Source organism: Falco punctatus (genome assembly GCF_963210335.1).
Source record: "Falco punctatus genome assembly, chromosome: 7".
NCBI classification, from domain to species: Eukaryota; Metazoa; Chordata; class Aves; order Falconiformes; family Falconidae; genus Falco; species Falco punctatus.
This window is the reverse complement of record NC_137587.1, coordinates 67,536,426-67,564,124: the sequence shown is the minus strand read 5'-3', so window position 1 is coordinate 67,564,124 and position 27,699 is coordinate 67,536,426. Positions and strand designations below refer to the sequence as shown.

The window sequence follows — 27,699 nt, the reverse complement described above, 5'->3', positions numbered from 1 at the left end:
TATCATGAACAAATGCCTATGATATCAACAGTTAATCAAACATTAATCAACATCAAACATCAACAATGGAAATGATGGGATTATACTGGGCAATTATTAGGATATATAAAATGCATCTCTAGTTTAATAACGGGGTTCTGAAGAACTGCTTGGATGCTTGCTTTCTGATTTCTTCATCTTTCTTTTCTAATTTGCTGCTTACAACATGCCTACACTTTTAAGAGTTTACAGTTAATGCCTTCTTTGCCTGTCAGTATACTGGCAAATCTGCAAGTAACTATGTTTTCCAAACCAGTGAGTGGTGTTGCCCCTATTGATGAGAGAGTTCTCTGTAATAAATTTATTAACATTAAACACTGGCACTTTCTTCCATGCCACATTTGATTAGGCCTTATTTTGTCGCCTTTTTGATCTCTACGATGTAAAGCCTGGGGTTTTTCTGTGGCTGACCAATACTTAGATCACACAGAAGGCGATTAATCATGTCTTGAATCTCATACAGATGTATATAAAGTGGCATATCGTCATCTTGTACATTTCTTTGCTTGCTCCTCATGAGTGACTTTTTGAAAGTCTGTGTTAGGAGACTTGCTCCAGATACTGAGGCACAGTACAGCAACTGTCAAGCAGATCCATGGTGATGAGGCTGGTCTGAGGTCAGGCCAGGATGGGCTCCATGGGCTAGAGGTCAACAGGGTTCATGGCCAGGCAGGGCCCTGGCTGGGACAGAGCTGGAGACAAACGCATCTACAGCATAGCTCAGGCAGGGACTGAAGGCCCAGGGCTGAGCTGAAACGGAGCTTCTGGGTCTTTGGGCAGGGACTGTGGGTGGCAGTCCCCGGGGAGGCTGGACAGGGCTGTCAAAGCCCATTGTGCACCCAGGACCCTGACAATACGGTTCAGTATAGACAGCAGTACTTTGAACAGTATGTTCCAGAGGTTTCTCTCCAGTCACGGGCTTCCAGGTAGTCACTTCTGAAGTCACTTTCAGCTGTGATAACCACAGCCTCTTCCTTCAGAGGGTTTGGTGTCTCGTGTCATGTATGTGTCATCATTTCAGTTTGACCAGAATTTCACTTCTGGTTAACAAATGTAACTTCCTTTCCAAGCTATCTTCTTAACCATCTCATGCCAGCATTCTTTGGTAACCTTCCTCTGAGTGATGGGTCAAATTTGGAACACATCGTGAATTCCAAATTCTCTACTTTGACTGTGCAATGCAGAGGTTACATTAGTGGTCAGCCCTTTATATTTTGAAAGCTGTGTAACAAACCTAATGTTTAGAGACTATCATTCCTTGTTTCTCATCTTAGAATCAGACACAGCACACATATTTTTGATACATTATTAAATATATCCACCAGGTAGTCAGGTTGAACAGCATTCATCCTAAAGGCTCAAAAAAGAGTACATTGCAAATGCGGTTTCTACTTATTATGCAAGTCTACTTCTGCAAGCAGAAGTGAAGAGTGGGAGAGGTGGAGATACAATCCCATGTGTTGATGGAGTGATTACTTCAGAAATTCATTTGTGTTTTCAAAAAAACTTTATGCAGATTTGTCCAGGTCATCTGGATCTCTGCCTCTCAACTATACACATGCTGAGGATTATGAAACCCCACTGAGTTCTCATCTTTGGAATTCTTTTTATCTTGTTTTGACTTTGGACTGCACATACTGAAATTTAGTGGGAATATGTTATATCTGTAACTGCAAAGTTATTGTAATGCATCTAACATGGCCTGCATACCAATTACATTCCTGTAATCAAGAATACATGGGTTAAAGAGTCTGGAACAGCACGTATAAAGAAATCAAAAATTTAGTTAGATTTTATAACCATGGGCTTATAGTTAGTGAGAAACGAAAATGCATGCAGACTTGGTTTTTCTTCTCTTTCCTTCCTTGGGCAGCTACCCAAATGTTGCATCTCTGAGTTATAAGAGGGAGTTCGATTTGGCTCCTGTACAGATTCCACATTCACTGAACTGCTTTCTTCATTTAGTTAACGGTCTTTCTGAGCAACACTGGGTTGCATTCATCTTTATTATGCAGTAATGGGAATCACTGCATGGGAAGCCTTGATCTTGAGTTTTGCATAATACTGCAGCTTGCAGATGCTCTAATCTTACAAGCTATTAGTACAATAAACTTGTAATTGATATATAGGTATAAATCTTCCACATCAGCTACCTGAACACCAAGAGTTATGAAATTTAATAAACTGCCTGTGTCCTTGGAGCTACAGTCTCCCTTCATTTAGGAGAACAAAATGTCCATCACTGCTCCTGACAATTATTAGAATAATTGTTAATGTACTATGAGAAGTAATTCAACATCAAGGCAATTTCTCAGACACAGTAGGCAAATTTAAAACATTTTATTGTGTTAATATTACAGTTACAAGTGATATTTTAAAGCAATTTACCATGATAATGTCAGTGCAGGGCTAAGACAAGTAGTTCCTTTTAATGCTGTTCACAGAAAAGCTGGTATCCACATAGATGTAGAAAAGCTTCTGAAAAACTGGTTTAATAAAATTAAAAAGCAACATCAGTGTGATACAGTATAGTTGTGAAATAAAAAATGCTGGATGAATTTCTAGAAGTGTATGTAAATGCCTGGTATGAAGCAGTGTTGAGTAACATATTGCAGTCAATACATGCCATTGACTACATAACAGTGTGCAGTATAATTTATGTCTTTTTCTTTCTAAGAAAAATAGAAACTCTCTAAACATATGCAAAAATATTTAACTATTACCTCCAAGGCATTATTTCACCACATTTCTAGAATATGAAGACTAACTAATCATGTCTGTAATAACGAAATGCTGTTTTTCCTTAGCAGCATGCAAGGGAAGTACCTTCTTTTTAGAGGTATATATTTGATGAACTACAGCAATAGTTATTTGATTGATTTAACTATCGGAGAGGTTATAATAATCATAAACCAATTCCAAACATCGTTAACTAGCAGAGCATTTGAAATAATGCAAAGGAGACATTGATTCGTGGTCATGTTTAGATTTACTTTCATTTACTGTTGTGGTCCTTAACTGTTTAGGCTAGTTTACACATAATTATGGACACTTAGTACTGTTTTCTAAGAGAGACTCTTGATTATAGCTAGTTTGTAACCAAGCAGAAAACAAAAAGAGCATCTTGTGTCCCTAAAAGAAAAAAAGAAAGAAATACAATCCCCAAAAGGGGTTAGAAAAATGCAGAAGTTTACAAGAGAGCTCAGCACGGGGTAAGAATGGAAACTACCTCACAACCATTATTATGGAGTGGCTGTTGTAACAGTAGACATTCGGCAATTAGTTACCTCAAATTTGGTTTGGAAGGCTTTGGAAATTTGTTATGCTTTTTTCATCGTTCTTCACCTACGGATGTCTTTAATTATGCATATGCATGCCTTAATGCAATTTTGCCTTTTTTTGCAGACAAATATTAGTGATATTTGTGAATGTTGTGTATGCCTAGGGTAAATGCTGACTTTTGAGACACTTACATGTGAGGCTACCGTGGGATTAAAAAAAAATTAATTTATAAGTGCATTCATTTGATTAGTGAAACTTTTGAGTTTTCATTGCAGTGTCTTATAAAGTCCATACGTCTTTGCATAGGAGCACTGACATTTTTGAGGATCATTAGCATAAATAAAGACTTTGTAATGATGGCTTCCCCATTCTTTCTTTCCTTCTGATACTGTGCACATCCTTTACCTCCAATGGGGAAAACTGATCTCTTGCACAGAATTTAGAAGCAACAGAAGAGGACTGGGAGGCTCCTCTTCCCTTTCTGAACACCATCAGAGACCAGATGGCCATAATGCGGGTATTGGATATTTCATTCAGATTTTCTACAGTTCCTCTTTTTTGCTGCAACAAAGGATTTTCTTTAACTAGGACACACATTAATGATCAAATACTTTTATCCTTTCTTGCCAGAGCCCCAAATCTGTTCTCCTATCCATAATGTTCTTTGCTGTTTCTGCTTGATAATCAATGTAATGTAGTCATTTTTATTAGTTATGGTACCCAATTTAACATCAAAAGAATCAGACCACCTCTCTGGTGTGTGAATGACTGGAAGACCTGATTCAGGGAAGGCATAAGGCATGTTAAGTGTTTCATAAGAATCAGGTTTTCTGTCTGCCAGCATTGCTGACTTAAATGCAGGGAGAGCTAAGGGAGACACCATGGTGGGTACAAAAGCAGCAGTAAAGATTTTTTGTGCTAGATCCCAAAAGTGTGCCTGTGAAAATATTTCCTAAGGCAGTTCTCCATCACTGCTCATATTATATCTTTTAAGTCAATGTGTAATCTGGGAAATCTTACTCATCCAGATAGATGCATTTGAATGAGAACTCACCCTGCGAGTAAAGACTGGCCAGTAGAAAGGTAACAGTTCTTATTTGTCATTCTCTATTATTGTAACCATATTACAGAGGATAATGAAGTGCAAGTTACAGCAATTAGTTGGTGGCAGCACAAATGGTAAGCACAGCACTATTACTTTCATATACTGTGGTGTGCAATGCAGCCTATTGATTTAATGGCAGCTTTTCTTTTTTCCCTTTCACTCTCTAGTAAAAAACAACACAGATTTATGTGAGCAGTACTGTTTTGGAATACAGATCAGGCTGGAGAAACACTGGGGTAAATCTTTGGATGCTCACTATTTAAAAAAAGACCAGCCTAGGTTAGTTCATAAAGTGCTTTACAAAATAGGATGAATGCCGTGTGTTCCACAGTAGGGCTCCTTGGCTTTTTTCCTCACACCTGAATGCCTATTAATCTGCCTTTTAACTGTGCCTGCACGTAGCCACACATGGTTGGAGCCACCAGCAATGTATCTCTCTCCAGGCCTCTCCGAACTGGGTCACCCTTTTGCTGTTGGTTAGTGTTAAATTATTCCCTTTAAGATAACCAAGACACTCCATGGTGCTATCTATTGTCATATTCTGGCACTGAGATTTTATAACAGATTATGGGCAATCTGTCATTTCAGGCTGTTCAAGGATATATGAAAAATTAGACACATGTTGCTCTCTCACACCAAGAAATTTGAACAAAGACAACAAACCCCATATTTTTCCCCATTTATTATTCTACTATTATTCCCAATCAAAATATGGTAAATAAAGCACCTTGAAGGGCACCTTGAATAAAGAACTCTAATGATGTATGACATTTGTCATTATCAAAATGTTCATATGGATTTCAATGGAGAATAATTTCACTTGTCTTGAGTCGGCTTTAATATGCAGCAGCTTCCACAGACCTCTTGGAGACTGAAGCCCCATCCTGAAAGTGGCTTTTGGTTGCACCAAAGAACACACTTCACCAGTCATTACTTCAGGGTTGAGGCAAAATGCCTACAGGATGATTAATGTCTCCTGGTACAATTTCAAACATTTGCCTCCTCTTTTCATTGGGAAATGAGAACCCAGAAGGATTTTGTTGTTTATTTCATGGGGATTTTAAGTTCAGTCTAAATCGTGGCCTTTGTATAGAATCAGACCACTAACGTTGTAGGAATACTTGTACAGACTTCAGGAAGTTTTGAATTTTATCCAGGTAAATATCTTGTAGATGAGTGCGTATATGTACACCTGAATATTTCAGTTCTGGCTAAACAGTATACATTCAATGTATATTAATCAGGTGTACATGTATTCTATATTTCATCTCTATGTGTTACATATATATGTAATATACATTTTTATAACCTGTATATTTCTATGTCTTTATATATGCATGTATGTGCCTTTGTGCATACAGATTTGTGCTTCTTGTACTCATGGCTGGCCATCTTTAGTCGTCTGTGGTTATGAAACTATATGCATCTGTAGATAGATAGATAGCTATTGTCTTTCTACTTATACACTTCCCCTCTGAGGTATTTCCTAAATCAGAAGCCATTGGTGCCGTTCAGGAGCTACTTTTGCCTTTGCCTGGATCGCTCCTTTTCCTTCTCTTTCTCTTTTGAAAAGACTTTTAACCTCTGTTGATTCTGGGCCTCTTCACAAACATGAATGAGCAAGCTGCCCTCGGGCCCAATCCATGGTTCCGGGTGCTGTCTGGATCTCCCTTTCTCCAGTGCAATCATGGACTTTTCATTCTGGCATAGTACTTCTCTTTTTGCCAAGCCCCTGCAAAATGCTATCTCTCTCACTCTCCTTTGACAGTGATGGCTGTCCCTGCCTCAAAATCAGTTTTGGTCTCCTTCCCTTCTCCATTTACGCATAATCTCATTTGTGTATGTGTTTGCCTACAGATGATCTCATTTCAAGAAACAAATTCAACTAGTATGTCTGTCCGGACAACTCACATTATTTGTGTTTCAGAACAGAAGTATTTGCATCCTCCTCTCCTTTCTCACTGCAGCCTGTCTACTGCCTCCTTCGGGAATTGCGAGGGACACCGCTGTCATTCTGTTACCCAAGGACACAACATGGTTTTATTTGCATTGGTCTTCTATACGTTCACATCCAGGCTATGTCAAAAGTTTTTAAGATTCTGGCTGCACAAAACCTCCTAGATTGATATTCCTTCCCCTCTAATGCTGAATTACATAATTTAGTGAATTGCAGGCTCAGAATTTAGCAGGGTATGGCTTTTATTGTGCTTGTCTCTGACAAATAGACATCGTCTGCCAGTGAACATGTTTAATATTTTCACCCAATATTGTATGTTAAAGAGAATTGTGTTGGAAAATTAATTCTGAAGAACAAGCAGTGAGATGATAAATGCCGTGAAAAACAACTCCAGTCACTACAATGCTTAATGTTTTCTAGTCTTGATTTTATATCAGTTTCCAATTACCACTACAAAGACAGAACACCAATGGTGATATAATTAAAAGACGTATAAGCAAATTGAGAATTGAATACATATTTCAGAGCTTAGAATAAACAATCCTAATAACCTTTTTACACCATTAAGGAAACCTATTTTTATGTTCTAAAAAAGGGCATACTGGCAACGGTCGAACAAGGACTAGCAAGTAGTTGTTTTGCATGGAGGCAGAATTGGTGAAGAGAATGTTTTATTCTGGAATGAGTAATCCCTACCAGCCCTGTATCTGGTTTAGATTATTTCTCTTGCTGTATGTTTGCCAGTACAGTCTGGATGGAGCCTCAACTCTTGGTTAAAAACAGAAAGCAACCCCATAAATGCTGCACTCCCATGCCCTCTGGCAAGTTGTAGAAGTAATGATCCAAAAGGGTTTAGGAGTTTTATTGCGGCAGGGAGGCAGCAGGGGTCAAATCTGCACCAGAAGACCTATAACTAAGTCTGTAATTCTTATATGGGCAAAGCTGCAGGGATTTCTGCTTGATTAAGGATTGCATGATTGAGGCCAGTGACATTAACAGGCACAACTTTCGCTCTGCATCTCAAAATGGTGATCTAACATGAAAGAAAAAGCCACGTAATAGCAAAATCCCAATACTTTCTTGCTGGTAAAAGTAGCTATATGCTTCCCATACATAGACCAATTCTGTAAATGGAATTTATTTCTCTATTTTTTCTGCTATCAAAAGCAATTTTAGGAACTTTCCTGTTATATTTAATGCATGTCTTTTGCCTGCGTGGGCTCTGAACTTCAGCAGTATTGTTTTGAGGCTACATGATCAATAAATGTCAGCTTCTGAAGTGCTTTGCCAGTTTAGGTATCAGAAATGAAAACATAAGCTTCAACTCTCTTTTACTGGTCATGACAAATTGATCCTTTTCGGTCTACCTTGTGTTTCTATCACTTCATCCATCTGAAGAGAAGTGGATTTCTTACTGTTACCTGCTGTTAGGCCAACCTGAATTCCAAAATCCTTTCTAAGGTTTGTTCTTATATTTATCTTGTGGTCGAATGCACAATAAATTGGGAACCTGTGTGATTCTGAACATTCAAGGACTGGGAAAGCAAGTTGGGATGTTCATTAGCTTGCTTTAACTGTTCATAGAACCAAGCTTGAATTGCGCATTTCCTTGGGCTAGTACCTTTATTAGTGTTCAGCCTTTGAGCAGACAGTTTGCAAAACAGGATCTAACATAACAGTTCACTTATATTTTGAAAGTTTTTGTGTTTTGGCAATTAAAAATAGCAAAATAAAGACTGTATTTGCACAATAAATGTGCACTTGTAATTACAATTTGTACATGAATAGTCAGGGTTATGCAGTTAGGTGAGGAATTATATGCTTAGATGGTCACCTGGACACTTTATGGCCAAACAAAAAAGCAACCATTCATAAGTACAAGTGCATATATGTTTACTTAAAAAGGACCAACAAAGAATTGTTGGATCCCCAGCAGAGTGATGTATTCCCTTCCCCAGAAAACAAGAAGGCCAGCTTGTGATGAGGGAAGGAATTCTATCCTTAATGCAAGAAACCTTAGCAGGGTTGTTTTTCCATTACCGTTTTGACCAGCAGCACAAGTTCAGGAATAGATTGATCCGAAACTGTATTTGTAGTTCCCTAAAATGTATCCACAGTTTACTTTATTTTACAGCCAGCTTTTGCTGAGACACAGAAGTGCAGCATGCATTGCAACTTGGTTTAGCTTTTTTTCCCCAAAAAGTCTGTTAACAAACACTTTTATTGTTCTTAAGGGTTTGTGACACATGAAATATAGCCATTGCAATTTTGCAGAGTTAGTTAATGAACTGAGTGTGCATTGCTATCTACTGAAATCTGTCTCTGAGATTTCCAGTTCATTGTTGCTTAATTTCTGTGTTCTGGAAGTTTTAAAACTGTCAACGAAGATGTTTTACCAGTCTTCACATCATGACAGTAATGTGAACCCTAGTTTCATTAACGGGTGGCAAGGGATGCCAGTTACATTCCTTTTCCTCAGATCCCATAGGAGGAAGGGCAGGTGAGCCAAAGCTGCTGCTGAAAGAAAAAAGAGCATTTAAAATACATATCCACAGGAAAAAAATAAAAAAGGCATTAGTCATCTATGCAGAGCATATACAACACCTAATTAAATCAGGTTTCATTGAAATTAAAATAAATGGCATGAATTAATGAATGCATTTTGTGATGAACACTCGGCTGCCATTGTGCCAGCAGACTTTACAAGAGGCCTTTTAGATAAGATGTTTTGTGGGGCAGAAGCTGTCATGGACTGTGTGTTTGAACTGCGTATGAGGGCAACGGACAGAAGATAGATTTCTACCCTGGCATCTGAATGTATCCAAGCTCTTCTGCTTCCCTGCTGGGTGACCTTTGGCAAGTCACATCTCCTTTCGATGTCTCCCTATTTGCACAGTGGAGGTTATTTTGACAATCTGAAAGAGTTTTGTAGTCTGCTCAGGAGTAGCAATATTTAGCAACAAAGCATTATTGTAACACTAATGCATGATATGCGTGTCACTTTATTACCCAGTATTGGGGCTTAAACAAAATTTATGTGGTATACTGGCTTGTGCTGGATCTCTGCACAGGAGTGAATCTTATCCAAGATCAATATAGTCATTCCCCAGTCCTGTGGTTTTTATGAGTTCCACAACATAAAGAAATCAGGTCCTTCCACAACAAAAGCACTATGCCTCTGCCATAATTGTTAAGCTTGGGAATTGGGTAAATACTAAATTCTGTTCTTCTAGTGTTTCCACTGCTTCTGTAACCATCAATGAAATTACAGTCTTGCTAATAATAATATGACACCCTGTCCATGTAAAAGGTATGTGTGAACAATTTTGTCAGCAGATACAAGTCTGAGTGAAAAATGGAGGCCTTCACCTGTTGTTATCCTGCTGACTTCAATAAGTTTATACGTGGTTTTAAAAAATGCACAGGAAGTGGTAATTTTCAAGTTATCATTTTGATTTTCCATAAAATGTATCAATAGCGCTTATTTACAAAAATTGTCATAACATTCTTTTTGTGGGAAATTGAATTTTGGGGAAAAAAGCACTTTTGGCAGAAAAATATTTTTTTGTTAAAAAGTAGATTGAGTTTTGCAGTCAGAAATGGTAAATTTTTCAATAAGAAGTGGCATTTTCAATGGAACAGAAAAGATAAAAATAATTTTTGTAGTGCAGATTTGTTGAAATTTCCAGCTGCCTGTGACTGCAGGTTAAGGACAGACTGCAAAACCACCCCGGGTGCCTGCCTGCTCTGGAGCCCTTGCGTGAACCTGCTTTTGTGTGAAACAGCTTCTTTATACCTGACCTGAGGCCAGTTAGGGTCAATGCAAAGCTGTCATTGACAGGCCCTAAGTGTACTCAGTATGTACGTGTAACGAAACTGTTGGAAGCGTTTGGTTACAGATGCTCCCTTTCCCTTCTTTCACCTCCCATGTCCCCTTCTTCCCTTTCTTTGTGTCGTCTCCTCCCTTTTCTCCCCATTCCGTGTCAGGAAGGGCCACCAGTGAAGGGCCAGGGGAGCACAGCACCGCACCGGCAGAGACTAGTGGGAACAGCAACTTCAACAGTGAGTGGTTTCCAAAAAATCCAATGGCTAATGTAGGGTGCCTCGGGTGGTGGGATCTGAGGGTGCTGCTCCCAGCCTTTCCCTGTGCATGGTTTCTCTCTTGAATGGCATCTAATCCTTTGGACCCCAGACCTGAGGGATGCTGTGCCAGAAACTCAAGAGAATTGAGTAGTTTTGTACAGTGGCTCAGGCTTCCCAGGATTTTGTCATTTGTTACTTTTAACTGGTTTAACTTTTTAAACCTATCCCAAACCTGTGTTTTAGGCAGCTGAATGGATGCAATTTATAGTGCTATGTCTTTTAATGCCACCCTGTGTGCTGCAGGCCTGCCCGATGCTCCAGCTGTGCTATTCAACACCTCCAAAACACCACACTGGAGACACGAGATACATTGCCTTCTGCTTTTCTCTAACATGGTCTTTGTAAAGTAAAAAAGGTGTCCTTACCTCTTCTGATCACTCAAGACCTTGTGGAACTTTGTGTTAAACCAGCACTTGGTCAGTATGTCCTGGCCAAATTTCAACGTGGGTAGTCATTCAGGGCCCAGAATTGGAAGTTATCACTCAATTTTTCTCACTCCTTATTTAGGCAAAAGCCACGTTAACACCATTTACTTTCTCTTGGTCATCTCTCTCAGCCTCAGTTATAAAAGGCACTAACCTTTCCTAAGGTTTGGTCTGCTGTCTTGATCTACAGGTTAGATAGCTGTGACTCATTTGTTAAAGAATCTCTATGTTGGTTGTATTTTAGGTTAAATAATACTTTGGCATGTATTTTCCCCCTTGTAATAAATAACACACACTGTATAAGTGAAAAATGTTAGAGTACATTATTTTCAGCAACCATTGGCTCCCCAGCTGCTTTGTGCTGAGGTGGATTAGAAGTTGCTTTGAATCACTGTGGCTGGTTGAGCTAGTGACCCGGCGGTGACTGTTTTATGTACCTTCCTGTTCCATTTTGATGACTGTCAGGTAGGAGCAGTGCAGCTCTGTACTGATGGGTTGGTGATGTGTGTCGTTAGCGCTCTGAGGACCAGATCAGCTGGCATCAGCTGCCTGTGTAGGACTGTACCCACTTATACCCAGAATGAATTTGATCTTGCTTCCTTATGCAAAACACATAATGAGAGCACTAGAATTTCTTCTTAGTGCAGTCTGTGAAGATAGTACCTTTAGTGTATCGGTATTTTCCCCTTTAATATTTTGTCATATGTGTGGGTATATTTACAAAGCCCGTGTAGTTAAATGTCATTGAAAAATATAATTAAAAATCGATTAAGAGACCATTTAGAAAAAAAGAGGTTGTAAAAATGGAATTTACAGTAATAACCAGACTAAGCATTTGGCATTTACATGCCTGTACCAAATAGTGTTTCCCTTGTTAGCTGTGCTTGAGTGACAAGGTGCTCCCTTATCTCCTGGATATAAATTCCAATATTCTTGTTATTGCTGGGACAAATAAATACCTGCATAAAGACTTCTTGTACTGCCAACTGACACCAACTCATTAAATTCAGACAATTGGGGTTTTGTTCTTATCTGGGCCCAATGCCAAAAATATCCCATTGTATGAGGGGCCAGATTTTGCACTCAGCTTATGCTCAGTTAATGCATAGAAAATACTGGTCTAAGGATACAAGTCCAATCACAAAGAGACATTTTAAAATGTTTTAATTTCCTATATGAAACTTCAATATATTTAGAAGCAAGCATGGAAGAGGTATTGGCCTGTAACATGATAGGATGGTGAATGCAGTTGCTGTGACTAGAGCTGGAAAAAGGAAGACTGAGATGGGATCTTACGAATGTCAAGGGTGAGTGTCAAGAAGATGGGGCCAGGCTCTTTTCAGTAGTGCCCAGTGACAGGACGAAGGGCAATGGGAGCAACCTGCTACACAGGGAGTTCCATCTGAATAGGAGGAAGTGACAGAGCACTGGAACAGGCTGCCCAGAGAGGTTGTAGAGTGTCCTTCTCTGGAGCCATTCAAAACCCGTCTGGACGCAACTCTGTGCAACGTGCTGTAGGTGAACCTGCTTTAGCAGGGAGGTTGGACTAGGTGATCTTCAGTGGTTCCTTCCAACCTTGACCAGTCTGTGATGCTGTGATTCTATGACTTCTGTGAAGTCTAAGGACATAGATGTATGAGTGTGCTTGAATGCTATGAGATACAGAAGTCCCCATGACACATTTTGGCTTGTGTCAAATATTTATATATATATATATATATATATATATATATATATATATCTCCAGAGAGATATAACTGGCAATGTCTCCACGAAATAAATCCAGTAGGGTGTGCATATATAGATGTGTAACATATGCCTGTATGTTCTGGATCTATAGCCATGCTTACATGAATAGGCTTTTACATGGTAAGAGTTCAAGAACTGTCTTGCTGTGGGATCAAGCATCCCAGATCTATAACCAAAACTTAAATCTTAATATTTGTTAATATTTATAGTCTACTTCCCGCTTTTCCTCCATCTTCATCACAAACAGTTAGGAAGTGTTTCTGGAGGTCTTTCTGAGGTTCTTGTAAGAAAAGGCGATTAAATGTCTAAAAAACATTTTAAAAATCAGAAACTCATAGAAAATACTAGAATCAGTGATAATGTCCATCTGTGATGATTCTGTGGTTGAAGGGAATGGGGTGGGATTAGTCTTTGAAAGCTCTCAACCTGTGCCTGCATTCACGCCAGTTCTCTTCCTGGGCAATGGTGAGGTGGTTTGCTCTTCCCAAGCAGGTTAACTGCCTGCCTGCTTTGGAATCAGCCTTGCAGAGCAGGGAGGTTCTGCTGGCAAGTGTTGTGCCTCTTCCTGGAGAGGTGGAAGGTAGGTGGTATTTGCTACAATGGACCATTTCTCTCGTGTTATGCATTAAAGTGAATGTGTGAAACATCACATATCCTCCTGTTTCATTCCTTGTTGATTGGGTTTTCTCCTTGTATCTGGCTTTGGTTTCCACGATTTAGCTATTGCTCATTCCTCAATACATACACAGAGCAAAAAGAATCAAAGCCCTCTTGAAAATCTGACATTCCAGCCCTTTAGAATTTGGGTGACATGAAGAGTCTGTTTCCCGTATTTATGAGTAATCAGAGGCTTTGTATGTGCTACCCTGTGGTCTCATCAGCCTAAGACCCAGAAATCAGCCCCTTTCTTTTAACATTGCTTGCTTCTTTGTCTCTTCAGATTGTCATTAAAATCTTGCTGTAATAATCTGTGGTTTTGCTATTTTTTGGATCTATGGATATGCTTGAAATAGCGTACTTACACGTGTTTTATGAGTATGGGTTGCTTCGAGTATTTTGTTCCTTTGTAAAGACTTGTTCTTGGGGGTTTTTTCTCATCCCACATTCAGGCATTTTACATAGGTCATTGCCTGTGACATTCTTGTGACACTAAAGCAGAAAGCACGCTGTTGTAGTCCTCACTATACATCTTCTCTCTGAACCATGTGATATGTGCTCAGACTTGGAGGGAAGATGGGTTTTTTGTGTTTGCATATGAACATCTGCTTCAAAATCCCAAGCCAAGAAAGACAAGAAGCAAATTAAACTATTTGTTCTTCTTTCTCTCTCTTTAATATCAAAGTCATTTCTTACATGCTATTTAAGCTTCCACTTCTGATCTTTGATCAGGAGATATTAAAAATGGATCTAAACAACTTACATCTTAATCATACTCCTTTGTGAAAACAGGATAAGCGTGAGGGTGAGCTGGAGAAAAAAGCAATAGCTACTTTGCTGCTAATGCATACATCACTAACCTATGCTATTAATTCTCTGCCCTGCCCTTAGGGCAGAGAGGTCTCCCTATCCCTCCTGACAAGCCCTGCTGCAGAGCAAGAGGCCTGTGTAACATTGTGCAGCTTGAAATCAATCTCTGCCTTTATTGAAGCAGCGTGTGAGCAATTCCCTATTGCTCTTTGATTTGTGCTTGAGACCTGGAAAAGGGAGAGTTTTGAGGATGACTCAGATATTCCTTCTTTACCCTGGGATTTCTTGATATGCCAGCCCAGCAACTAAGTCACTATTCTGGATGCCTCTATTGCAAGTTCTCACTCGTTTTCCTTCAGTGTCCTCTAATTTTAGAAAATGTCTTTAATGAAAAACAAAAACTTGCACATTTTCACAATCCTGAGCAGATTTTGGACAAGATGTTGTTAACTCCAGGTGGAAAACCAATAAATTATGGTACTAATTGGATGCAATCAATGAAAAATTAAAAGATAGGAATGAAAATGAACATTAGTTTTTCACAAGAATCGGTCATTCTACACAAACCTGATTTCATTCTTTGATGAGATCACAGGATTAATTGCTAGTTTTATTAGGATAGCTGTGCAAATATAATAATTTTTTAACATGTTTGATTCAATTCTGAAGGATATTCTCATTAAAAATTAGCACTATACAATTATCAATAGCATGCATTAAAAAATTGAATACTGGCTAAATGACAGATCTTGACAAGCAGTGGTCAATGTGGAATAATCATCAAATGTATTTTTGGTGTATTCTGGTATTAGAGTCACTGCTATCAATATTTACAGTAATGATCTAAAAGTAAATATAAAGTCACTGCAGATAAAATTTGTTAATGACAGAAAAACTGGCAGAGTGGAGAGTACGGATGAGGACAGAGCATTCATACAGAGTGATCTACACCATCTGACAAATTATTTTAGCGTTTCTAGAGGGTGGGTGAAATTTATCTCCATATTATCTGCAAGGGGTAGTGCTGCTTTTTGTAGGCAGCCTAGGCTCTGTGAACTGAAAGATGTGTGTATAAGGCAGGAGATGAGGGTTAGTTAGGGTCTGCCAAACAAAGGGATCCAAGGAAACAGTAGGTATGTCGTTGGGCCAGGTGATTTTCTGACCCTGAGGTTAACTGGCACAGCCTCGGTCATGTCCATAGAGCTCAAATGTAGCGTTCTCCCAAATAAGCTGGCTGCATCCAGCCTGCCCTCTGGGATTAGTCCCTGGGCTCTGCTAACCCCTGCGTGGCACCGAGGCATGGTCTGAAGAAATATTATTTCATGCTGGCCTAACCCTGTGTTATGAGTCGAGTATTCCGGGCAGTCACATGCTGATACTGGCCCCGTACCCTGGTTGGTTTACCGATATAGTTATAACTAATGAGGCAGAGTAGTCAGTGTGAGGGTTGATGAGAGCAGCATTCAGCACACCTGCTGCCTCCCTGCTGCCAAGTTTCTCATCTGCTGCAGCAAAGGAGGATTTCTAAGGAAAGAAGTGAAGAAGAACAAATGTGATACCTTTTCTGCTGATGAGGTATCTCTTAGAGGCAAGAGGGCAGCATGAGAGGAGACACAAATGCTTTAAGAATTTGTAAGCAGAAGTGCAGAAGGGGTCCACCATGATTTTCAGAAAAACATCAGCACCCCATTTCCATGCATCTGAATTCAGTTCAGTGTTTTGGTTTTAACAGAGAGACAGCTTAGGTCAGTGGAAAGATTTTAATTTATTTAGTAGAGGTTTACTGCATGCCACAAACCATTCTCTTTCCTTGCAGCTTAAGGACACTAAGGAATGGACACTGTCATCCTTAAGGGAGACATTTAACTATGAGGACTCTTTTATACTTCTCCTACTTGTGCTAGCTCAAGCTTCATGGATAAGTTAAGAGCTGCTCTTTCTCCTGCTCTCAGCTTGGCCATGAATCACCAATACTAAAAACTCTTGGAACAGAAATATAACAGCGGTTTGGGGAAGATCTCGCCATGCCTTTAAAGGGGTGTGAGGTTTAGTGGGCAGCTGTATAAATGGCTTTGGTTTATGGACTTTGCACACTATAAAAAGCCAACTCACTACCCAGTCTTAATTAGAGTGCACTGTACTGTTAAGGGGGATGTGAGAGCTTTGTCCATGCCAGACAGAAATCACACGGTGTAAATCTTATCTAGGGCACAGTTTTTTGGGGAAAAAAAATCTCTATTTGGATATCCTATTCTAAAAATATCTGTTTGCAGTAAAGTGACAAAAAGAGACATTTCAAGTCTCGCAGCTCATGCCTTTTCAGAATAGCGCAGATCTTTGTGTCTTTGAGCTCCCACAGGAGTTAAATAATGATTTTTATGATAATTTGTAAAGGCGTTCCCTTGACTGTGTAATAGTTAGGAATGAGCCTTGCATATCTTACAGCACAAACAAAAAGCCTAAACCAAAATGCCCCCGTATACTGAGGACTTAAATAGCTAAACACAGTAAAGGAACCTTTATCAGTGAGCTGTCTGACATCCATCTCCACTTCATATGTACTCTGCAGGTCAGTAGTTATCATAGTTATCTATGACCCCAGAAACCAATCTGCCAGACAGCTTAATCCTTACATCCCACCATTGCCTTTTTGCTTTGGATTGCAATGGTTCCAGTCGGAGTCGCGCCTTCCTCTAGTTGGCAGACATTAAGCTGTCATCTAGGAAAACAGTAGTTACAGGGGAAATCAGCATTTTTGGGTCGGTCACAAAAACTCATCCAAATCTTCCCAGGCTTGTTAATCTCACTCCACTTCCAGTTTTCATGAGCTGCTGTGTAATACCTCACTGACACAGTACAAACGTCCCAGGAAGGCAGGTAGAAGAACTTCTTTCAGACCTTGAAAGCCCCCTGAAGGCAGATAGGCAGGAGGGACCTGTTTAGCTTGTGAGCTACAGCAAGGCTGCAGAGGCTGCAGTCCCACCTTGGCTTGTAATATTGTAAGATTTATTTTGAGATCTTATCAGCAATTCACTGTGGGCTGCTCTCTGCTGAGCAAGATTCATCCATCCATCTACTTCTATGGCCATATTCCAGCCTACACTGAGGTGACAGTTCAGTTCAGTCTCACATACACATTCCCCACTTGGTCTTATTCTTCTTTTATGATGATTTAATTGATTGAACACACCGTTTCCTAGTCAAGAAGCTCTTCTCAGCTTAACTCTCACTTTAAAAAATTCACTGCTCAACATCTCTATAATTAGACTAGCTGCTAAACCCTGTATCCAGGTGATTACTGGTATATAAAAGTGACATATCTTGAACTGATCAAATCTTAAGAAAAATGCCCTTGATCCCTGTTTCACAATTCGTTAATGTTTTCTGCTTTGGGTATTTTTCCTCTTTTTTGGTGGCTAAATAAAGCATGTAGAATTAGGACAGGGTTGGATTTTTTTTTTTTTTTTAATTTGTATCCCTGTTATTGTTTGGGGAAGCTCAATATGGTTCATTAATATTGCATTTTCAATGAAAAGGGACTCAAAAGCCAAACAGTTCAATTATATTCTGAACCCTGCAATGCGATACTGAAATGTGCAGTGCAATGAGTTCCTGTGGTGGTTTAAGACCAACTACTACTGTTCCCTAGTCAACAGCACTGTTCTCTCCATAATTCCACAGTGCAGTGGTTTCATAATAAAAACTGAAACTAAATGACATGATTTGAAGGTTTCATTCAGTTTCTGATACTTGATTCAGGTTCACTGAGAGGCTCAGTAAACAAAAGAGTGGGTTGAGATCCCTGATAGACAGAGTATGACCCATCACGTGTACTGTGTTGACCTGACTTCCGCGGAGGTGTATATTAAGCATATGCATTGAAAAGCTGACTGCATAGATTGTACTGCACTGGTAAAATGGGGGAGAATAAGCTAAGCTTCCGTTTCTACTTTTGCATTTTCTTGGTCCATTATTAACATTCAGAATGTGGTAAACTGCATCCAGAATTGTGTAGAATTATGAACTACCGCTTTCAAACCTGACTGTTCCCCTTCATTATTCCCTGCTTCCCTAAGAGAAAGTCTGAACTTGCACTTGATTTCAATAAAAGCAAGATCATGCTTTATATGCAGAGTAGGCCATGGATTTTCCTGATGCAATGTGATCTGGTTGCTAGAAACGATGATACGTATGAATTGAATATTTTTTTTCATTTTTCATCATAGAAGTCACCAAAGTAAAATTTTATTTTGCTGTATTTATGGTTTGATCAATCACACTATTATGAATAATGATTCCACTCTCTGACCTTGTAGGGCATCAGCTATGAAATTTGATATGATGGTCCAAACATTTTTACAATAGAACTCTTAGCTAGTGTATGACAGTCTATTGACTGAAACACTGTCAATGCACAAATGAGATTATAACCACAAAAGGTCTTGATTGCTTTGGTCTTTTATTCAATACACTCCTGTGTTACAAGCAACTTCTTGGCATTTTTTTCAAGATAGCCTAGACATTTCTTTTCTGACAAATGATGCATTAGTTGATCATAGAGACAGACTCTTTTCTGCAGTTTTTTCTATCTTTAGAAGACTTATCTATAATAGGACTCTTGTACTCTGTAATAGCCTTTTTGAGCCTTATTGGCTGTTCAGTTTTCCGGAAAGTCTGATATAGCTGTGATGGAGAGAATCAACACGTTTTTACATTGGGGTGGGGCATTGTTCCATAGCTGGAGAAGAAGAGAAGGATGGCTCTAGTGCCCAGCTTTCATTTCATTTAAATGAGCAGAAATGCTTTACTTCCCCCAGAGGTATAACAATTATTAAGAATTTATATTGCTATTCATTCTGTATAATAATGAACAGAAACTGTTTTTGCACTCTTAACCTTTGCTGTTAGGTAGAAATAAAGAAGCAGCAACAGTGACTACTATGAGAACTGTATATATCTACGCCATCATACTTACTGCCACTTTTTATGCTTTGGGAGACAATGAGTTTATGCTGTGTCATGATTGTACTTTCCCACTGTGAAAAATAACTAGCTAATGCATTTTTTACTTTCTTTTGTATGTTTCCAAAATAGATCTATTTATCACTTAAATAAATCCACCCAGCATTCCTCATGTATTCTGATTTTTCAGTTAAATAATGTTTGTATTTAAATATAAATATTTCCCAAAATGTAGCATTAATATTTTGCCTACTGAAGTGCAGTTCTGTATCTTATTAAAATTTAAACAGCCATTATGTACATGAAAGACTTTTTTGTTGCAGTTTGCAAGGTGGTATAACAATAATTACCAGAGTGCATCAATCATTTTTCATTGCCTCATTTATATCATGGGGATAAGTAACTCCAATTAAAATCCCATTTTACATAAATAGATATGGTTTGTACCAAACCAGTCTGTTTCCACTTCTGAAATGCTGGCCATAGGAAATCTTTCTCATTATTCAAAGTGTATGATGTGTACTGCTTATCTTTTTGGGCTTAAAAAGACATAACTGCAGGCAGGCGTGCCTTACTGCAGGTTTGGCAGGGAGCAAATAACTGTTACTGTAATTATCAATGTTACTGTTCCAAATATTTTAGCCAAAAAGCGAACTACTAAAATCACATGTTTATTACTGACACATTATAGTTTGAGTAAGCAGAAAATGTTTAATATGAATTAACAGCTTTAGGAAAAAATCTGGTTTTTCTATTACTAGTGATTTCACCTCTAGTACAGCAGCTTTTCTGCTAAATCTGCTTTCATTGTCAACTATTGTGAAAAACCAAATAAGGGGAAACTTGGTTATCTTTTGCTAGACTATGATTAGCTTTGCAATGAAACAAGCAGATTAAGTCATACTTTCCCTTTCACACCTCTCTGCAAAAGCTGGTTCCAACCCCAGGCTATTCCTCCCTACATTTCAGGTAAAAGAATACTCTGGCCTGTGTTACCTATGGTGAATGGTGTGACATGTCTCCGCCTTTCCATTGCATTCAGGCAGTAGCATCCACATTGTTTTTTCTTTTCCATTCTGTAATGGTATTTTGTCTGGCCTTCAGATCTCGCTGCATATTTGTATACAAACCTGGGAGCAGCTTGGTTCCAGAGGTATGGTTCAAACCCATCTCAGTTTACAGTCTGTGCCATTATACATGCATATTCTGTGCTGCTGGCAAGAAGTTGCCATTTCCCTCTGGATTCCGATGCTTTTGATTCCTTTACTGCAAATAGATTGAAGCAGTCACAGGTGAGAAATATTAGTTGCTCCACACCATAAACTAGGGCCACTCATTCCACTGCAGACATTTAAGTTGCCACATGTTTGTGCTCTGACATTTTTCTGTAAAGCGGAGGGCCCTGGGCAGGTGTGCAACCGGAGAGCAGATTTCCTGCCAAGCCTTCGTACACTTTCGAACTTGGAGCATTCAGATTGCAAATAGTTAAAAATTCTCTATGCCACTACAGGTGGCTTTTTGCATCATTTCTGCAGAATTTGGAGCTCGATGAGCAAAAGAATCGCAGGACTCTAGCAAAACAGCTAAACAGGAGCTTGGACCACACTATGCCTTTTCTGTAAATTCCCTGTCCTTTCTCACCGCTAGTGCACTACTTCTGGAGCCAGCAATGGGCAGCTGCTGGGCACAGTCATACAGTGGCATTAAAATGAGCACTGACTATATGTGAGCAGGTGTCAATGGCCTGTCCACCCTGCTGCCCCTATAAGCACCCTCCCTAGGTGAGCTGTTGGAAAAACAAAAAAAAAGGAAAAATGCTAGACTCAGGGTGAAAATTGTGCTGAAGCGTTTACCACAGATATTTAAGCATGTGCTTAAAGTTAAATAGATGTTTTGGGGCTTCTCAAAATGAGGAATAATTAGGAATGATAAGCAAATTATTTAGTTCAGTTTTGCAAAGACTTTTCTAACTGCTGCCTTACCATTTGCTTTTTTCTTCAAAACTGTGTCTATCAGCTTTATTTTCCAGCTGCTATAGCTATGATTAAACTCCCTTATTTGTGTCGTAACTCAATCACCAGATTCCTTCTCTGAAGAGCTGAAGTAGTAGATGATGTCTGTGTTTTTATTTGTAGGGTCAGGATCACCAATTCACAGCTTAGGGATCATCGGCACAGTGAGCTGACAACAGAGTCAGTCCAGTTCCTGTTTTCTTATAGTCGTGCAACAGAAAATCAATGGTGTCAGGAACATTGGGATAATTCTACTGTTACAATCAATACATGCTGATTAAACTAGTTCTGTCTGTTGGGTAAATTTGCTGCATCATAATTAGAATTATTAATTAAAAATAGGAAATCAATTGACACAAATTAAGCAAAAGAGAAATCTGCTTTATTTCTTTGACACTCTCTCCAGAGGCCTCAATAGCTGTGACAACATGGACGTGACCGAGTGGCATTTGTCAGTTTTTTGATGCTGTCCTGAGTTTTAAAAATTGACTTCTAAAACCCTGCTAATGCAGCTCCCAGGAAATCAGACATTAGGTTTTGTATGTGCACGAAGCAGTTACTTGTTTTATTACAGCTAGTCATTATTCCCTGCTTATCCACGAGTGAAAATCAAGAGTCCTGTGCATGTCACTGGGGAGAGGAAGAGGCTGGGGGAATGAAAGCCTTGGGGAACAAGATGTAGCCTATCCCCTTATCACATTGTTTTCTGTTTTCAGTTAACAAAGATAAACAAATTGATCATTTCTGTGGTGGTTGTAATGGGCTACTCATTGCTGGCTACTTCCTATAATATGTTGATGACCTTCATTATTTTCAGGGACATATTATGTGGGACACTGTTTGTAAGGACAGCAGGCATGTACGTCTTCTTCCTTTTCAGCTGTTTATTTTTCTCTTGTTTCTGGATTTTGTGTGGTTTTTCTTTTCTTTCTTTTGACTTATTTCCCTCATTTTTCTTCTCATTACATACACTTTCTCCTTCTTTCCTCCTTGTCTTAGGGATTTTCTTATCTCTGTCTAATACTTTCCATCCTGTGTTTTCTTCCTCCTGTTCTGCTTGCACACATTCAGCAGAGGAGAGCAGCATCAAAGTGCGGGAATACTTTGGGTCTACATACTCTGGTGGTTTGCTCAGCCTACAGTCAAATATTTTCTCTGACCTTTCACACCTATGAAAGATCTGAAGGCAAAAAGTGTGACTGCTTAGGGTAGATGTATGACTGGTAACTGGTGGTGCTGTATAATGTACTTCTGCTAAAAGCCGGTGGTAAACTAGTTATCAAACTTGTGATGCTTTGATTACTAAAAAGAGTTGGTCACTTATAAGACAAAATCTTTTGTGTGGAAAACCTTACAGGTAGACGAATGTGTAAGAAAGTGATCTATGGCAATTACCCTGTAAATAGTCCTTAACCAGGCTGTGCATACAAATGTAAACCTTGTCTTTGCTTATTTTTGGGCTATCTCAGGCATTTATTATTTTTTTTATAGATGCTGACTTATGAATGGCAGACTTTTAGGACCAGCTATACAAGATGAATGGCTTTGAGCTTTTCTCAAAAACGTGTGCACACCAGGGAGATTTAAGAATGGAGTGTGCAAGTATTCCCCTGAGAAAAGCTTTGCTATTGTTTTCTGCCATCAGGCACTGCAGTAGTTCTTAATGTCACAGCATACTTTCCAAGTGTTACACAATGGCTTTTCATTACCCCACCGTGAATTGTAATGGACATCATTTGTGTAAGCTCTAGTACCTTTATTATTATCTTTTTAATCTCCTTATTTTTCTCAGGAATACCTGTCCCTACGTTACTGTGCGGTAAGTAGTTGATAACCTGGGAAATCCATCTCAGTAAAAAATAATTCCTCCAATCTTCACAAAATGCAAGATCAAAACCTAATAAAAATCTTAACTGCTCCGCTATGTCCAACTTAAAATATTTGGGGGGGGGGGGGGGCGGGAAGCCCTCAGCTATTTTATTATGATTGCTATAAATTAAATTTGGCTGAAGTCATTTGTAAAACAGGAAGTGTTTTATTCTTTTATGGGGTGGTGAAATGCTGATAGGAAAACAGTACTAAGCATTCCTTGGTTTTGAAGTTAACTGGTTTGTAGAGTTAACTGCTGTTATTATTTAGATCATTGCTGGTTATCAAAGTATTGTTGCCAGATATGCTAGGGAAAAAGATTAATATGACCAAATTCCTGTAGATTTTCTAGACTTAAAACTGTTTTTTAAGGTGTTTTACAATAACAGTATGTCATTGAAGTACATTTCCAAGCCCAGTCAAAAGTAACAACAAATAAAAATATCTTTAGTTTTAATGCCAAGACAGATTGAGTGGTTTGCAGAAGAATCAGGGAAAGCAGAGTTGTTAAAAGCCCTAATTCCAAAGGCTTATGGCTGTATCTGAGGCGGGCTGAGCAAGCTGCCAGTTTTGACCTCACTGGCAATTGAGAACATATGGATAGCGTGGAGATTCTTTCAGATATATTTGAGCACAACTGTTGAGCGCCTTAAAATTAAGCTGTAAAACCTTGGCATCAATAAAGAATTCTACAGCGCTAGTGTAAACAGTGTAAAATAAGGTGGATGTACTCAAGCAGTCAGAACCTGTGAGGAGGACTGCTGGCAGCTACACTCAGGGTGAGCTGTGCTCTGGATGGGACGTAATAAAGGCCCCCCACAAAGAAAAAGTTACAATATTTGAGACTTGAGTAAACAAGGACTTGGATCGACATTTTCAAATTTTTTTTACTAAGATTCAGCCTGGCAATATTTTGTGCATGGCAGCTAGATGGTCTGTTGCCAGAACAAATCTGAAGATCAATTGGATTATAGGGCTACCTTTAGAAAACAAGTAGTGTCTTTTGCTTTCATTTCAGTGGGCTGTAGATCAGGATATTAACTAGCCTATTTACTTTATAAGTCTTTGTTGTAATATTTGTTATGTGTATAGAACGGCTGTCGGCATGGTAGCCCTACTCCACAACTGGGTCCTGTTGCAGTAAGTGAGATGTAAACAGACATCACAATGGTTCGCCTGTAATTGCAGGGCAGGCAGAAATCAATTGCAAGGTTATCTTTCTAGGTTGAGCTATGACGAGCTACAATTACTGTTTTTTCAGAGGCTTGGAAGATGGAATTAGTTAGCTTATGCGTAAAATGTGCTCGTTGTTGCTTGGCAGTCAAGTGGTGGTTTGATTTTTAATGAAATTCAAGGTATTTGCATTATGAGGTTATAAGCGTTTTAAGAGTCCATAGGTCTAAGAGTTAGCCTGAAGTCTCTTGACTGGAGTACGCAAAGCAAACACTTTGAAATCTGTGTTCACCTCTGACATGCTTTAGGAACTTTAAAAAAATAGTGTTATCACCCACTAATTGTTGATTGTAGAACCCTGTATTTAAAAAATGTACAGAAACTGATACCAAACTTTTAAAAGTTGAATCCTTTTCCAGACTGCTATTAAAAAGTTGGCTTTAGCTCTTTTACACAGGTGCTCTTGCAATTCCTAGGAGGAAGAGCAGAGAACAGGACACTGGTTTCAACAACGACCATAAGCATTGGTGGCCAGAGCCAGCATCGCAACAAATTAGGAGATTTTGTTATCCAGTTGCTGAAAAAGTGTTCCTGTATTGCTTTCAGCTCAGTTTAGCTGCTGTATTACTAGCTGCCAGAGAGTCTTTCCACTACTGACTGACCTGTTGGGTTAAAGAATCAGAAAGTTGTGAGATATAGTCTGAAAGAAGCTGATTGAATTGCTGTGTTTACTGCAGTTCCTCAACAACTTCCTTGCTTTGCTAGCAAATTTAAAAGGTTAAAAATGCAGATTTTAAAAATTATGTGCACCTGTGTTCTCAAGTCTCAGTGGGAAGTCACCTTCTTAATCTTAAGTGCAGACCCAATAATTTCTACTACCTTACTATACCGATCCCCCAATTTAATTTTCTGTATGCCTTTCAAGAGCCAAGGATAATTCTTAGGCTCATAATGTTGCTTTCAAGTCTTCCTTCTTTCAGATCTGCCTAGGAATGAGTGAAATGAGTCAACGGTAGAGGCTTTTTTAAGCTTTCTTGAAGATTTACACCAGCTCACTGACAGAAAATGTTAGAATTCTTTTAGTTTGACAGAAATTAAGGATGTGCCAAATAGAGGAGTCTGCATATATGTGAGTTACAGAACAATAAAGCATTTAAACTTCGCTAGCTACAAGGTCTCTATAAGGACAAGTCCTTCTGGTACAATATGAATTTAATTCTTTTTACATTTAATGATTTTAATTAACAAGTATGTGAAGAAGCTCCAACAGTCTCTGTATGTGTAGTTTTACTGCCTTCAGAACCCTTGCCTTGCAAAAATTCCAATTCTGCAACCCTGGCAATCAATGGGGAAACAAAACGTACCAGGTCCCAGCACAGTCTGTGGAAAATCTTGCAGCACATATTGTGTAACTTATCTTGGGTTTTGTTTTGTTAGACCCCAAGTGAGTACGGAGATCAGCCCAGGTCTTTAAAAAACAATATAAGTGATAGTGATAATGGTGATGGAAGAAAATACAGAGAAACAAACTGTGGACGGATAATCCTGCCTTCCCTAAAAGAGAATGGTAGAGCTGGGACCTGTAAAACCAGGAGAGGGAATCACGTTAAGTGGAGCCTTTTTATTGAATCGCTGTATATAGTTTGTGTAAATGAAAGACTAAGATTTTCTTCAGTTTTTCTTCTGTGGTTTTCTGGTGCAAGCCAGTAAGCTTGATACAGCTGGGAAAGCCTTGGATCAAGAGGTGCCCCTTTTCTCTGTGCATCCAGCCTCTGTCTTGTTTTGACTGGAAGTTTGGACAATTGCAGTTAGAGAAAATGAAGACATGATTACTGTTTTAGCCATCTCTAATTGGAATCTCATTATGCTGAATAAGCATTTATTAGGGTTGCATCAACTTTGCAGTCAGAGGGGTGATTGAAGTAGGCAGCCTTGTTATTTCTAGCCAGCCTTTTCAATTACCGGCAGCAGTGAAGCCACGGGTAGCAAGGGCTTTTATGGGTGAAGTTGTCAGCACAGGTATGTAGGTGATTCTTACTTAGCCCACGATAAAGACGACACTGCTGAAGCTTCAATGCTCTCCTTGCCTGTCAGAGCTGGATTACAGCCAGCTCAATAGGCCTGTGCATGCCGCTGTCACATTGCCACATGCTGCGTAGATGTGGCCCGAGTGTCACTTGCTGAGCTAGAAGTAGCTGAAACCATGTTGGTCGGGTGGTAGTGGGCATTCGTGGCTGGGTACCTTCCCCAGGACATTCAAGTCTGCACCAAGCCACATGCCGCTTCAGTTTGCATACCAGTGCATGTTTGTATCAAGTTTACACTTTTTAAACACTATTATTGATGAAAGACAGAAAAACACTTTACAAATTAATTTCTGTATAAATAAAGTATCATTTTTCATATGTTTAATTCAGCACAGACCTATAAATGTAGTGAAGAAATGTACTGTAAATTATTTATAGCATAAATTTAGACTTCAGAACTTGGAGCTGTTCTGTCTCAGTGCTACCACTTACTTTCTGGGTAGCTTTGTAGTTTAATGTAATTTGACTGTCTCAGTTTCCCTTCTATGAAATGGTTTTAAAATGTATTTTCTAGCTCATAAAAGGACCATAAGAATTAGTCAGTGTTTGTATGAGACTTTGATGATCGAGGCAATTCTATTAAATGTGCAAAAAACCTACACATTTTGATCTTATTGCACAGTTTAGAATCCAAATTGTTGCATATTGTCATTTTTTTATTATACCAGCATACTTTGAATTTTATTTAGTAATGTACTCTGAATAATTAATTATTCAACTAATAATTATCCATTCCAAATAAAACAACTTGATTACTAAGCCTGATGAGGAAAATCCAGTCAGGAAAGAGCCCTTTCAAAAACAACAACATTCTGAAGATATCCTTAAATATTTAAAGGGTGAGCTATATTTAGTAAATTCTTCCAAAGGGGGTGGGGGGAGACAAACGGATGCTAATTTCCTGTGTCATCAGATTTGTGTATGTGTGTCAGCAGCATTCCTAAATCACCATCTACTACACAATCACCATCTACACAAGCATCAGGCAGCATTTCCCTGGGTGGTTCCTGTTTATTGGCAAGGCAAACAGTCTACTTTGGGGTCGTGTCATTTTCTTCTCATTGATTATTTAATATTTGGTGGGAGTGTGCACTTGTTTGCTCTGTTCAGATGTTAAGTGGTAAGCAGAGAACCTTGCTTAGCAAAGGAAACGTACAAGTAGTGGTGTCAATGTCATTTTCCAGATGGCATTAACTTAACCCACAATGGCCAGCCCCTATCAAAGACCATCACAGTCAACAGAAAGAAATTCCCTGGCTGTAAGGAGCACTAGATTTGAGTCCAAAACACTTGTGATGGGCATCGTACAGCATGGTCAGTGGACAGTTTTGATGATGGTTTCATCTGAAAAGCTCTCTTTTTCCCTGTGGCTTTTTATAATATAGCTCGGCTGCCACTAGGAAAATATAGAGATCTGAACCTTATAGGG

General features: G+C 39.0%; 1 protein-coding gene across 8 annotated transcripts in view; it reads left to right on the top strand.

Moving 5' to 3' along the window:
• MEGF11 (multiple EGF like domains 11) overlaps positions 1-27,699 on the top strand; it is a gene marked incomplete at its 3' end in the record, with an annotated part of 303,133 nt that overhangs the window by 156,332 nt on the left and 119,102 nt on the right. The window contains exon 1 of one of the 8 annotated variants that reach the window (XM_080396940.1): positions 472-10,445. The exons of the other annotated variants lie outside the window; for them this stretch is intronic. Within the exon in view, the coding sequence (XP_080253066.1) occupies positions 10,283-10,445 (163 nt within the window). The 5' untranslated portion in view covers positions 472-10,282. Of the gene's footprint in view, positions 1-471; positions 10,446-27,699 lie in introns of those variants that run through there. 8 annotated transcript variants of the gene reach the window in all.